The 15242-nt window shown below is 41.0% G+C and overlaps 1 protein-coding gene across 2 annotated transcripts in view; it reads right to left on the bottom strand.

Moving 5' to 3' along the window:
* The window catches only part of ADI1 (acireductone dioxygenase 1), a 160371-nt gene that overhangs the window by 98994 nt on the left and 46135 nt on the right, over nt 1-15242 (bottom strand). For both annotated transcript variants that reach the window (XR_015296614.1, XM_086926386.1), the window contains exon 3: nt 1386-1565. Coding sequence is in view for 1 of the 2 variants with exons in the window: in XM_086926386.1 (XP_086782512.1) it covers nt 1386-1565 (180 nt within the window). In the remaining variant the exon portion in view is untranslated. The remainder of the gene's footprint in view (nt 1-1385; nt 1566-15242) is intronic.

The raw sequence follows: 15242 nt of genomic DNA, 5'->3' as shown, positions 1-15242 counted from the left end.
AATTTTAAAATACCCTCATCACTCACTATATGTTAATTTCCACTCAACACGCCCTAAACTCACCAACCAGCTCCGCAGTAATCCTGGCGTTGCAGCACACCAAAGAGACATTCGGTCTCTTTGGTGGGGCCCGATGATGAAGCATGTCTTCACTAGGTGGTGAGTGAGGGCCTTCCTAAACATCCTAGTGTGGTTGTTATTGTGCTCCCAGAATGGCTTATCCTCCTCCCAGACACTCTTCTTTTGTTTATTGATATTTGACCGGGGAACAAGAGTGTCATATACTCTCCCTACCTCTCTCCTTGATATTCATACTTGTAGGCGAGACCAGTTTCTCTTGACCAGGTTTTGTTTTAACCAATTACACGATCTATTGGCCACTCCTAGTGGCTGCGTGGATTCTGAATACAGGTTGCCATGTGGCTGCAACAACAAGTATCCGCAGGCCACACTTCATTTTGTTATATTTTGTCATCACCATTTGTGGCCTTGAAAGAGATTTTTGCTACCATTGTTAAGGATTTTGAATCTTAATCAAGTTAATTCAACCCTTTTGTACTTACAATTGCCCCCCAATGCCCACGTATTATCAACTTTTAAGAGTTATTTTTTACATGCAGCTTTGGCATCTAGATGTTTGAGGCCGGATTGATAAACGTGTATGTACTCAACATTGTGTTTTTTGCCCTGTTTTTATTCTACTTTTTATGCTATTTTTATGTGTCTTATTTACATGAGGTTATTGTAATGCACTTTGTTCTTTTATGGTTGCTTTGATCAACCGAATGAAGATTCTGATGATGCATAATTGTGTAAATGTCCAAAAGTTCACATATATATATATATATATGCAAATAGAAATTGCGCAAATTTTGCACGCTTGTACTTCATTTAGGTGCTTCTATTAGAAAGGTTTGTCAGGTGGGTTTTATTTTCTTCAAGGGATGACTATTTCCCCATGCTTTTAAATTGTTTGTTCTCCATAGCGTACCCTATGCTATGAAGAACAAGGCTTAGCTGATGTACACCTAAAATAGGACCAGAAAGTAAATCACAGAATTTTACATACGCATTCCCACTTAGTCAATCAAAGGGGTGGGGCAATGTATTCCTACTACTAGATGTACATATTCTAAATCACAACTTGTTGTGATTGAACTGCATTGGGGCAGAGAATAACGCCAAGGCATATACCTAAATCTATATATGTGGAGATCTCCGTTGATGGATTTAACTTAATGACTCAGGCTTAGAAGTCAGGAGTTCTTGTAAAATTCAGATTAAAGCCATGACAAATACAAGAGTAAGGCACATCTACCCATAACAAAAATCTTTGTGAACCTGGCCCACTGCTGAAAGACTTTTATATATATATATATATATACCTTTTCGTCCAATGTAAACCGATGATAAATGCCTGCAGGGAGAGTTATCATATCGCCTTTCTCCATGGCGATTCGAATCCATTTGTCAACTTTGTCTCGGACATCGAAATACCCACTTCCGTCAATAATATAGCGAATTTCATCATCCAAGTGCAAGTGTTCTTCGTAAAAATGCTTGATCTTTAAGGGAAGAGAAAATAATTATTTATTTGTTTTTAACTGAAATGATACTTAAAATGTTTTTTCCAAACTAAACCATGCAACAATATTAATGTTTTTCAAATTTGCTAGAATAGTTTTTTTTAATAGTCCTTGGGCAGCTATTGTTAATCATTGTGATGTTTCTTCAAAATCTGTTCAAATGGTAAATGTTCTTTTGATTAAACAGTACTGACATGTAATAATCAGTTTTAAACTGACAGTTTCATATAGCTCTCTCCCTGCAGCAAACCTTCAACATGCAGTATCCAGACATCAAGAAATTCTATACAAATCCTGGTTCAGTGTGAAGTTAACCATAAAATAATATCACATAGGGTAAGAGATTCTAAAACCTCATGAATCACAACCGTACAAATACAACGAGAATTGACAAAGCCAACAGGTTAGGCTTTGGTTGCCAGCATTTTGCCTTCGCCAATGTTTGTTTTGTAATGGGTTTTGTAAAACTTATAGGGGGAGTGATCTGTTCTTAACCAATATAGTAAAAAAATTCAGCTGAAGGCAAAAATATATTTTGGTCCCACAAATCACACATTTCCATTCCAGTCTGCCACTAAAGGGAATTACTTTGTATGTGGATGTACTAAAACTAAAACAGCAGAAGGCCATCACTGACGGTGAAGTTAGCCTATGGTTGAAGTGGGCTTACCCACTGCGCTTACCCACTGCCCCCTGCTGCATAGAGCAGAAGAAAAATGTGAATGAGACATCAACAGACCAATGGATGAAGCGGTTTAGCTAAAAGCACTTGTAACTAAATATAGTATATATAATTTTAGTACAATCAAAAGGTCTTGGCGAACGCCAGACGTAAAAATACCAATACCCTGCCCAACTTAGTATGTATATGTAAAAAAGTGCAACTGACCAGCATAAAAATTAGCCTACAAAAATAGCACACAAAAATTTGCAAAACTTTGGGAACAGGTCGTCTGCAACTGGAAACCCCGAAACCGGTCCCAGGATGCTCGTTTCCTGCCCAGGGAGGACCTGGCTTGGCAGTTCGGTCTACACTGTTCCCATGAGTCACTGATTTGCTTATGGCTGGGTCAAAACTGGGGTCGTGTAGTGGGCAAAAGAACGATGGATTTAACCCAGATCTCTTGCCTGGGGGAGAAAGTTTGAATCATTCAGCATTCGGCCCTTCATTTGTTGCAGTATTCAGAATAAGGGCATAAAGCTCCGCCCACTTTCCACTCATCTTTTTAATTGTCTCCCGTTTGTTAATGGTGGCTATTCCTTGGTCAATAGGCTTAGTAGTCCCTCCTTAGTACTGCCTATTCTCTTCTTGTAACCTCCAATGAGGACACCCCCCTGCTACACTGGTTACTCAGTAGGCTTTCATTACAGCCTCCGGGGACTATTTTCTTAAATAGGTTTGTCCCTCAACAGTTTTTAAAATCATTTATCCAGCACAGCACGCCTCAGCAAGAATAGCGGCTGCGCTTTTGTGTTGTTATATGCTGGCCGAACGCAGCCGCATCCCTTTCTTTTTCTTATTTTTTTTTTTTTTTACAATGGTGGCACCCATGCTTTAGCTTTTATTTTTTAACTTTATTTTTCATTTTACAAATGCAAAAACAAATTGACAATGATACCGCATATAGAGGCATAGCGTCGATACTTAGTGATAGCATCGGGGGCAAAAAGGCATAATGGGGGAACATAGTAGTTCGTAAGGATAATACAGTGAGGCAGAAGCATGGGATATACCACTGGCTCTCAGGGTGCATATTACTGAGATTGATCCTCTCGCTCCTCATCATAGTTAGGGCCATCGTCTACATCTGACCCACTTTACACACTGTCGGTGTATCCTGGGTGGAGGGCTCCCCCTCCGTCAACCCAGAGGTGCACATTTCACGTCAAACTATTAGGTCCATTTGTAGCTTCTCGTCCCTACGAGTGAGTTTCATACGGGCTTCTTCAACTAGGGACCACTCTAGAACATCTTTGAGCCAATGGGCACTTCCGGGCCCCTCTGCCCCATCCAAGTTATAACTACCCTATGCCTAGCTTGCACTAGCATTAATTGTAGGAGCTTATATGGGAGTTTCCTTAGCCTTCCGAACCGATGCAAGTAGACAACTCAAGGATTCTGGCTTCACCCGAAGACCTGTGGCCGCAGTAATCCCACCCACCACATCCGCCCAATACTGCCTGACCACCAAACACTCCCAGGCCAAGTGTATAAAGCCCACTTGCTTTGAGCCACATTTAGGGCATCTATTCCCCCGGTCACATGAAATGAAGTTTAAGGATACCGGGGTTACTTTTCTGATCCTTGCACTGGTTGTTGCCAAAAGAGACATTGCAAAACACTGGGGGGCGCCGGAACCCCCAGATCTGGAGGAGTGGAGGAGAGGATTGGACCTCTATATGGCAGCTGAGAGGGTTACCTATAAGGCCAGGGGATGCCCGAAAAAATTCTGTAGAGTTTGGTCAAAGTGCCGACACTATCATGGGCTGGACGGGGGGGCTGTAGAAAGGGCTTCCGAGGGTGGGTACGGGACGTGACACGGGGACAAACGAGACATCTCTACAAAAGGGTACGATGAACCATACTGAACCTACTGGGTGCCGTGAGTCACCTGCAACTTTGGACCCTGAACTGTGAAAGACTTTGACTGGCACTGGTGGGAGGCGGGGGGAAAAGAAGTGTAACTGCTGCAATTTTTTCGTATATGTATATTTGAAGGTATGAACCTAGTGTTTACGGTTAATTAGGGGGGTGGGGGGTGTTTTCAACGAAAAGAACAAAAAAGCAGAAACTCGGAACGCCTATTGAATGCTCATATTTGTGTTCTACGTGGTAATTGTAGCGCTCTAATGATACTTGCCGCCCAACCTCCGGGATGTGGGCTAAATGGCCGTGTATCCTTCATCCGGCTGTGAGAAGCGCCGACTGTGATGCATAACTGAAATTTCTGATTGACTGTTAATGGCTCCCTGTGATTATGCAATAAAAATAAATAAAAAATAAAAATAAAAAAAAAAAGGATACCTGGGTTAGGTAGGTGCAATGCAAGAAGTTAAAGTGTGTTAGTTTAAATCTGGCATTACAAGATAGTGCGTGTGAGGAAGCTTATGTGTGACCATTGTTTCTCATCCAGCAGAACGGCTAGATACCTCTCCCAGGCAGCCCTGGACGGCGGTACCAGGGGTTGGGGGCGGAATCCTGTTTCATAGCTTTATAGAGGAGAGAGATTAATTTGCGACCGGCATCACACTTGAGCAGGATATCCAGAGTTTGTGTCAGAGGTGGAATGTCCGGGTACTGTGGCCAGGTGATCTTCACCCCCTCCTGGAGTACCTGATAGTGTAGGAATTGGCCCTGCCCAAGGCCAAAGCTCTCTTCTGCCTGTTCCTACGTAATACATGTCTCATTGGGAAAAAGGTTGGTTACAACTTTGCAGCCTCCCTCCCACCAGGGTTGAAAGGACATACCTTCCCATGTCAATAAAGGGTGCCAGTATTCAGATCGAAAGCTCCCAGTGACAGGTGGCTTTCCATAAGACTTTCTCGGCAAACAGATGCCAGATGCCAGCCATATGTCTCGGTCCCCTGCCCTCCATCAGTGCCTCCTGCAGTGTCTGGGCCTCCACCCTGCCGGAGAGAAGGCGTTTCTCCCAATTGTCTGCGTCAGTCAGCCAAAACACTTTACCTTTAAACATCTTAAGCTAAAGTGTGGGTGCTGTAATTGTTTTAAAGTAAACAAATAGAAATAAAATGCAACTTTTTTCTATTGGTTTACTTTTGAAGCAATCGCTGCACCCGTGCTTTAGCTTAAGATGTTCAAAACTAAAGCATGTGTTCTGCCATTGTAACAAAAGTAAATAGATAAAAAAAACTGTGCAGCTGCCCATTTATGCTATTTGTTTACTTTTGTGACAATCGGGACAACCGGCTTTAGTTTTCAACATCTTAAGCTACCCGCGCTTTAGCTTTGAATATCCTTTGCTTACGGTCTCGCATTTGTAAGAGTTTGAGCTATTGACATTGTAAATGACAATGCCTTTTACTTATGTGTTCACAAAACCTGCAAGCAGTGTTTACGCATCGCCTGCAGGTTTTGTAAACTCAAATAAAAGGCATCATCATTTACTGTGTCAATAGCTCAAACTCTCACAAATGCATTGCAAATGCTTGTTTTTTTTTACATTGCAGAAGTTGACAAAATATAGCTGGAAAAGATTACACCTGGAGCTTTTCTGCCAAACAGGCACTATTGCCTGTAAGGTCATCTGGTATTCCGGTCTTTGACTTCAGCCTCTACCTCCCTCCATTGATCTACCCTCGTCAAATGTGACTAACGAGATAGAACAGGAATATAATCTTCTTCCATAATAGAGTTACACATAGACATGATAACGTTATCAGAGTCAAAGGAATTTAATGAGAAAAAGAAATGTAGAATATATATTTTTGTATTTTCCCAATACGATTGTTGTGAATAAATATTACAGTAATCTGCTCTCAAATAAGGGTAGTTGCAAATTCTACCCCAATTCCTACCTCCTTCCCACTAGATTCTTATCCTGAGTGGAATCGGATGCATGATTATCTCCCATTTCATCCCAACAAGGAATTGTCACAATTATCGCAAATTTGTGGGGGAAAAAGGCACGCCCGCACTTGCTTTACAATAACCCCCGGGTGGGCCAGGTCCTGTGGGCATACTCTAAATATAGGAGAGGGGCGCACGGGACCTCAATCCTTGGGCTTATCAAAGCCCCGGGGACCGCCACCTCCCAGGCACGAATTCAAATTATGTGGAGGGCCTCAAGGACCAAACAAAAATCAAAAAGGGGGGAGTGAAGAGGTGGTGCTAGAAAGCATCAAAGTGGATGACCCTCCTCCAGTCAATGGTATCAAACAACAAGATCCACCTCTAAGAGGTCATTTGTGAGCCAAGGTTTAAGAGGCATACACAGTATTTGTTAAAATACCCCTCACACACCAAAAGGGCCCTTGGTGTCATGCTTCATCATCGGGGTCTTCCCGCCCCACTGAGGGACAGGGCGTGCTACGACTAGCGACTACGCTGGAGCACTTAAATATTGTAAGTGCTATGTGAGGTGTATTTGAGTGAGTGCACAAGTAGGGTCAGGGGTTAATGAAAAAGTGAGATTAAAAAATACCTGGCCTTATGGTAACAAAAACGTTTTATTGGTCATAGGCTGGTATTATTAAAAAAAGGATGTGCGTCGGAGAAAAACAAAGCTAACAATGAGCTAGTTCTCCTGGTGATGTCAACATCTTTCGAGGTCTTGCATGCCTCTTCGTCAGGACGGAGTTAGATCCCTCTGTCACGCACTACGGTTGCCATCAAAATGTGCAAGTGTATATACAAGTAAAGAATAAAAGTACAATACCTATGTGGTATTGAAGTAATTCTAGTTATAGCCCTGTCAGTATTTCTGTATCATGAGCTGAAAAAGAAAGGGGTCAGTGCCCCATGAGCCGGTCAGGACGAGGGGTAAAAGAAACTTGCATTCCTGGGCTATCAATCCTCGCATCCTCCCTCGTCCGCGGCTTCTGTGTTGTGATCCTCAAGGACCCCCGGCCCCAGGGAGCGCCACCTATATAATATGGGGGGCCTCCCGGGGAACCCCCCCCCTTTCCCGGGGACCGCCACCTCACCAGAGCACAAATACAATCGTTGAGGGGGTCCGTTGTAGACCCCGGGGACCACCACCTCTCCAGGGATTAATTCATAAAAGCTCAGCAAACTAGAAATACTGAATTTCTCTGGTTTCGTACGAGTATTAATGTCAGCCTAACTATAATGTCTCTGTAACCTTTGGATTTTCAGTGAATTTCTAAGGTTTTTAAAAAGAAATCCCTTTTCTTAACTATAGAGTTTCTGCAACCTTGGTTTTTCCTCAGTGAAAATGATTGAAAACATGTTGGTATGCGTAGATAAGCTCACACTGTTTGGCAAATATCTGTGAATTCATACGGACTTCAATTAGATGTAGGTTTCCAACTATGCCACCCACATCTGTTTTTCTACTACAGTTCATCCTCCTCCCACGTCTACAATTACTCCAGTCTGCAGTCTGTTCGTCACCCCAACCTGCCTCCAACATATCAGTTGTCTAGGGTTTTTCTCAGTCATTCCAAACTAATACTATTGTACTATTGATTTATCCCTTTGTCACATCTTCCTTGTTTTAACATTTTAGCACTATTCCATCCACATCTTAATAAATCCAAACTTCCTCAGGAAATTAACTATATTTCTTTTTGCATCTCATCAAAAACAACTTCTATCCAGCTACAGTGCAGGTTTTGATATGGTCACTAAATTTCCTGGCATGCACACATGTTTGGTTCTTGAAGTAGCATGAATTGAGAATACAGTTCCCATGGCCTTACATTCCATAAAAAACAGGGAATCCACACTAAGCACTTATTACCCACGCTCTACACTGGATTCCCCATTGTACATGTGGCCATCACCTCAGAGACTGCTACTGATGGCTTTTGGATACCCCCATCTTGCTTGAGATTGGAGGACTTTTAAGGTTTCTTTGGATGTTGGAATGGTGACTATGGCCATAAACAGATAGTAAGCTTAGTATTGAATTCATGTTCTTCGGATCAAAATGCTGATATCTGCCTCTTGGTAATTTCTGTTAGTATGTTATAACCATGATGGTCGTATCAAAGATGAGAGGAGCACTCTAATTTTCAGTATAAAAACTCAACTGCTTTTAAATTTTTATCTTACTTTGTACAAGCGTGCTGCCGAGGTGGCACGTTTGTCCTAACCGTGCCTAAACTTGAAAACCTTATCTTAAGTGTGAGGAACACTTAACCTCTGCGCACTGTTGCTATTGCGGTTCACTGAAGAGAACACCGCTGTTTTTTAAACACATTTATAAACACTTCACTCACTTGTGATTTTTAGCTCAGACGAGCTTCAAAAATTGTTTATCAAAGAAACATTCAATTGAAAATCAATCCTAACATTTTACAATTCTAATTGAGTGTTTTTTACATTCAACACATAATTGAGCAGATACACAAAATCCAGATACATAAAATCATGAAAAACGAAATTCAAAACTTTGATGTAGACGACTTGTCTTTTATGCCCAATGTATTTCAAGCTCTATGAGCTCTTCGTCAGGGGCCTGTGGACTGAATGTAATTATCAATTAATAAACAGAAAAATATCTACAGAACATCAAAAATCTCATAGTACAGAGCTTAAATATTCACAATAGTTTAGTAGGCAACCTTTTTAAAATCATGAAACCCAAATGCCAACACCACTGTGTGTGTGAAAGAAACGAAAGAGGGACAAACTCACTGATGTTGCTATGAAGCAGGCTCATCCGATCTAAGTCAAGGGAAAATTAAGTCATTGTAAACACACGCTCCAACTCAAGTGTGCTTCAATGTATTTACACAGTATGATACCGGATGGATCTCCTTACCTTGGGATCAACTGTTTTTGCTAAGAAACTAATCTTCTGCACCCTCGTGCCTCACTCTCCTCCTGTGAATGTATAAACCAGAATCTTACTATAATCCAGGTTCTCTAACCCCTCAGCGCTACTCTACTCGTTCCATTTACCAAACAGAATGCGCCTAACGCTCACCTTGAGTGAGAACAACAGTTCCGAGTACAAACTCGCTCTCCCGTAACTGCACTATAATCCGGGTTCTATAACCCCTCAGCGCTACTATACTGATCCCATATGCCAAAACAAAATATACCTGACGCTCACCTCTGAATAAGAACAACAGTTCCGTGTAAAAGCTCGCTCTCCCGTTCCTGCACAAAGTCTTTTGCTAGGTTTACAACCAGCCGCAACAGCCAGCCGCTACGATGCTGGTTACAAAGCCACGAGGGATACTAGAAACTAACAACAGACTGGTGAACTAACAAAACCGCAGGCGCCATCTTGAAAGGGTTTTTTTTCAGCGAGGTGCAAATGAAAGTATGAAAAGATGTGCTCAAAAGAACTCACTAGTGAGTATAAAGAAAATGATGTAGCCAACTTCCTCAAAGTACTGACCATTAAATACAGAATTACACAATTACAAAATGCATGCATCGATCTTATGCAGATTAAAGGTGAAAAATCTCATATATAGCAAGATAGATCAACTTTATCATTCAATCCCTTAGGTTCTTGTGTGACAAGGTACCTTATCCAGTGTATTTCTCTTTGGAGGAGGGATCTGGTTAGATCTACCCCCTCGTATGGTTTCACAACTTCCAAAATGGAAAACCTGATTTGGGCTATGCTGTGATTATTCTCATTCCAGTGTTTCGCCAAATTACTCTTCACATTTTTATTTCTTATTGTACTGTTGTGTTCTGATATTCTCGTTTATAATTTTCTCTCTGTTTTACCTGTGTAGATTTTTCCACAGGGACACTTTATGTTGTATATTAGGTTTGCGGAATTACAATCCCCGTTATAGTGTAGTTTCACTTCCTTTCCTGTTTGCGGGTGACGCAACATCTTCCCTTCAATTACATTTGAACAATGAACACAATTGTGACATTTCCTCATTCCTCTGTGGGTCACTTCTATCTCTCTTATGGGAGTCATCAATAATTCTTTAAGATTCTTTGATCTCGTGTAGGCGAAAATAGGCTTATTGGCGAAGATCCCATTGAAATCCGCTTCATTCTTTAGAAGATCCCAATGTTTGTTTATGATGTTCTTCAATTTCTGTGATGAGGTTGAGAATTTTGAAACAAAAACATGTCTATCCATTATTTTCTTGGGTTTCTGTGTCAAAAGATTATCCCTGCTATATGTCTCTATCCGATTTTTAGCTTTTAGCAGAATGTCGTCAGGATATCCTCTTTCTTTATATCTTCGATGTTGTAAAATGAGATTCTTTTTTAATTCCTCCTCTTGTGAACATATTCTTTTTATCCGCATGTACTGTGACACTGTCGTAAATATTTAATTTACCGTCTTAATTTCTATGCAGGTAAGTACTTAATCAATAATAACTCAATCGGAAAGAAAGAAACAGAGTCCGTGGTGTTAGAGTTCTTAGGGGTTTTATTCCTTAAAAAGGAATCGTTCCGGAACTGGATATCAGGTTCCTGCAACCACAAAGGGTTCAGGAAGGGATAGAGCAATATTTTATTGACAATACATAGCTTATATACTTAATTTACATCATAGAAACCAATATAGGAGGCGTAACAGCTGAGGGGAGACAAGATAACAGCATCCACGTGTTACTAGTACGTAATCAGAAGGCGTGGACTAGGCGTGAACTACAGGTGTGCGCTAGAAACGTCACAGGTAGGTGTCATATGGGGGTGGCACTAAACAGAAATGTTGCAATGTCAGCAGAAATCGGAGGCTTGGATGCGCGCGCAGCTGCATGACGTGTGATTGACGTGAAACTGGAGGGTGCAGGGGGCTTGACATTTACACTGACGGAAAGAGACAGAAGTCTGGCATGTCAGATCAACTTGTACTTCTATCATATCTGATATCTGATGTTTGGGAACCATATTATCTGAACGGAAAAGGTCTCTGGGGCAGAAGCTATTCTATACTGACTGTGAGTGCGTGTATAAGCGCCTAAGTGTCTGCATGAGAAGCGAGGGGGCATGGGCCTTCCATGGGAGCATGGTAACAGAGGCTATGAATCACTTGCACGGAGACGGGCCGGCCCTTCGGCTCTGCAGCTGGGGGATGTTTACTTAAACTAGTAGGCAGGAATGTATTTTCGAGGAGCGGAACAGATAATTTGAAGGTTGTAGTCAGTCTTGGCAGGCAGCAGGCTGAACTAAGTGCGGTGGGCCGCGCTGGAAGTAAGTCAGAGTTCACGGGTACAGAGACAGCCTGGGCTGAGGCTTTCAGAGTCAGAAGCCAGAAAAAAAGCTCGATGGCAGAAATTCAGGGCCTACTTTGCCAGAGCTGAAAAACGTGTAAGGTACACTGCAAAAAGACGTTGGCATAGCATACTTAGGAACGGACTATTCAACCCATTCAGGGTGGGTCTGAAAGAGGACATGTTAACGTTGGACGCAAATGTATTTGCGTCTTCATAGCTGGCACAGGAGGGAAGTTACATGCACTTTAAGCTGGTACATGGAGACGGTGGGGTACACGCTAGGGAACACAACTTGACCATAAAATTTATATTTCCTCAACACAGGTAGATTATTTTTTAGATTCTGCGGATGAAAGCTTTGAAAAAGTAATGAATTATTCACATCTGTGTCTTTTCTGAATACTTTCGTTTCAATTTGCAAATCTTGAATTTTGATCATGACATCTAGAAATGGCAATTCTTTGTCACTGATGGCATGTGTGAATTCAATGTTCTCTGAACAATGGTTCAGTCTTTCAATTTCAAGTTCTAAACTTTCCTTTGTTCCAGACCACAGTACAAAGATATCATCTTTAAACCTCCGATATAAAATCGCATGTTCATTCCAGACACTATTGTTGTAAATATAGTCAGCTTCAAATTTTGCCATAAAGGTATTGGCGTATGCCGGGGCCCCGGCAAATCCCATGGATGTTCCATTCTGTTGTAGAAAAAAATCTGGAGGACCATTGGAAGTAACTATGATACAAACAAAAATGTAAAAGTTCCAAAATAAAAACTCTCTCCGCTTTAACGGATGGTTGTTGTAGCAGGGCCCACTCCACGGCTTCCAAACCGGATTGATGAGGGATAGAAGTGTACAACGACTTCACGTCGTTTGTACAAACCAAGGTTAGACTTGTCAACTTAATTTCTTTCAACGTCAGGAGAAAATCATTGGTGTCTTTTATATACGACGGCCATTTCTGAACAAATGGCTGAAGGCATTTGTCAACGTATTGACCAAGTGGTTCAAAAATTGTGCCACATCCAGTCACGATGGGACGCATGGGTGGATTTTGTAGATATTTGTGCACCTTGGGGAGCATATAGAGGCGCGGTCTTCTAGGATATTGTACTGTGAGAAATTGTTTGGTCGTGGTCGAAATATGGCCTAATTCATGGGCTTTTGTCAGAATTTCACTGAGAGCGATTTGTAGATCTCCAATTGGATCATTGTCAAGTTCAAAATAGGTGGAAGTATCTCCCACGTGTTCATCCACTTTTTGATTGTACATAGATCTATCCATCACTATTATGGCTCCACCTTTATCCGCTTTCTGTATCAAGATGCTTTGGTTCTCTTGAAGTCCTCTAACAATGGACCTATCATATACAGATAGGTTCTTCCTTTTGGATTTCCTCATTTTTAGGCTTTCTAAATCATTGATGACTGAATTTTCAAACGCATCAAGAATTTTATGTGATATTGGTGCTTGAAATTTTGATTTTGGTTTAAATTCCAAGAATTCTGGTTCCTCTTTGTCAGTTTGAGGTGGAACGACATTGGTAAAAAAATGTTTGAATTTCAGGACACGCATGAATTTGTAGAAAGCGACCTCACTCTCAAGTTTGTTGGTATCATAGGTGGGAACAAACCCTAAACCACTAAGACTCTCAGTTCTTCTTTGGTAAGTTGGGTTTTAGAAATGTTCCAAGACCAAATTTATCTCATGCTCCTTGTGCGAGCTCCTTCTACCTTTTCTCCTTGTTTTTGTCCAGGTGGTTTTTTTTTGTTGTTTCCCTGGTGGTTGACTTGAATCCCCTACCTGGGCTAAAAAAGACTGGCTGGTACCTGCTGTTTTTGATGAATCAGTTGAAGTTAAGTTTGATGGTGTTTGAACTTCAACTATTTGGGTCTGTGCAGAAGGTCTGTTGGTATTCAAATCACTATCAGAAACTAGGCTTTACTCCGATGTAGTAACTACTTTTTTCTTAGGGTATGTTCTTCCCTGGGCATAGACTTCAGCCCATGTATAGACCTCGTTCAATTTATAGTCTAACGTATCTCGTTTAAACTTTCGTAGTTTGCCTTCCTGTAGCTCTTTAGAATATTTGTCTAATTTTGTATTGATGTCTTCAAGTGATTTGTCCCAATCTACCTTGTCCATCCGAGACTCCAAGTTGTGTTTAATCTCATCTATCTCATTGGATAATTCATGAATGACCTTTGCCAGTTCCTATACCTACACATTAAAGATGAAAGGACAAGCATTTTAAATTAGCAGACTGCACTATGCAGACATAGTTATTAATATAGGCTACCGCAATGCTAAAATGCAAGTTTTTCTTTAGTCAGAAGTGAACTCTCCAATGTTGAAATGTGAAGAATGGAATTTAGAGACCTGGCCTTAATGTGACATGCTTGGCAATAGTCATCGTAACTGCAGAATGTTCTGGTTTAACACATTTATTACATTTTGCTAAGAAACATTTGATTGTAATGATTAAAACTTACTATTTACCCTATATTTCACGTAATGTTTGAATAGAATAGTTGCATATTTTAAAACCGTGTTTTGTGTTCATTTTAATGAAACGCATTACTTAACCGTATTTTTTGCAAGTTGATATTGATCTTCTTTAGCATGGTTCATTGTTCACGCAATGGAACATTTAACAATAGACGGTTAAACTGTGTTCGATGCCTACGGGGAAATGAGACTTATGAATCAAGAATCTACATATGCAAGATGTTTGTGACAAACTCTGAGATACAACTTTGTGCGCCGCATGTTACTTTGTGGGAAAGAAAAGCTGAACTCGAGCTCAACGAATGCTGCTGCCTGATTGGACCCGAATGTGTGTTCCTATTGTAGATCAACTCATTCCAAGCAGGTTTTCCCAGACACCCATTTTATTTCCTTGACGGACAGCTTTGGCTAACGCTGCTGCTTATCGTTTGCCTTTTTACAGATTGCCACTCCATCTGTGTGCTTTATTTGCTCAAACTGTTTTATCTCGGCCGAGTTTCATGAACTACCCTAATGGGAAGTTCAACTGCTTTAATTGGATTTTGAACATTATCCTCTCTTTGTCTCACTCTTTTCCTTTGAACTTGGACTCTTCATGAGTTCTAATAACTCTTAAATTGTGTTCCTCTAGAATAGGGTATTTGTCCTTTATGAAACATGCTTGATGCAGTATTTGAGGATTTGTTCTAACCATATTTTCATAAGATTTCTGTAAACTTACTTGAATCTATCAATTAATCTGAATAAACAGAACAAAAAAAGATACTAAAGTCTTAATGAAAAATAAACTTTTAAAACTAATTTAAACTCTCACTAGATTTAGGATGATCATTTTGATACGATGATGAAATAGCTCTGGATTCTTAACATGGGGCAAAGATCAATCACCTGAAGCGAGTAACACTCATAAGCCAGCACAGAAACAAAGCTTAACCTTGGAACTGATGGTAAAAAAAGGTTGAATCATATTATTTAAATTGTGCCCCAACTCCGTGCTATCACAGGTATTGGTCAAGAGCTACTATATATGGGCCATCAGGCGGGGAAAGGCAGTGAGACACTGGATAATAATCCAGACCACAGTATGGTCCTTAACCCTGCAAGTTGCGATTTCAGCTCTTTCCTGAGACAGGGTACTTGCTATTGATTACATTTCTATCCTCCTGCTTTGAGGGATACTCGAATAGGCTGCACCAAGCCGATCCCAGGAACACAAATTGAGCAGAATAGATACACGGAGGCTTTGTTGTAGAAAATTAAGCATAACGACCAGAGGAGACCTGGAGTGTGA

Source organism: Lissotriton vulgaris, chromosome 6 (assembly GCF_964263255.1).
Source record: "Lissotriton vulgaris chromosome 6, aLisVul1.2, whole genome shotgun sequence".
Classification (NCBI taxonomy): Eukaryota; Metazoa; Chordata; class Amphibia; order Caudata; family Salamandridae; genus Lissotriton; species Lissotriton vulgaris.
The sequence above is the reverse complement of the archived record's forward strand: the minus strand, read 5'-3'. Positions and strand labels throughout refer to the sequence as shown.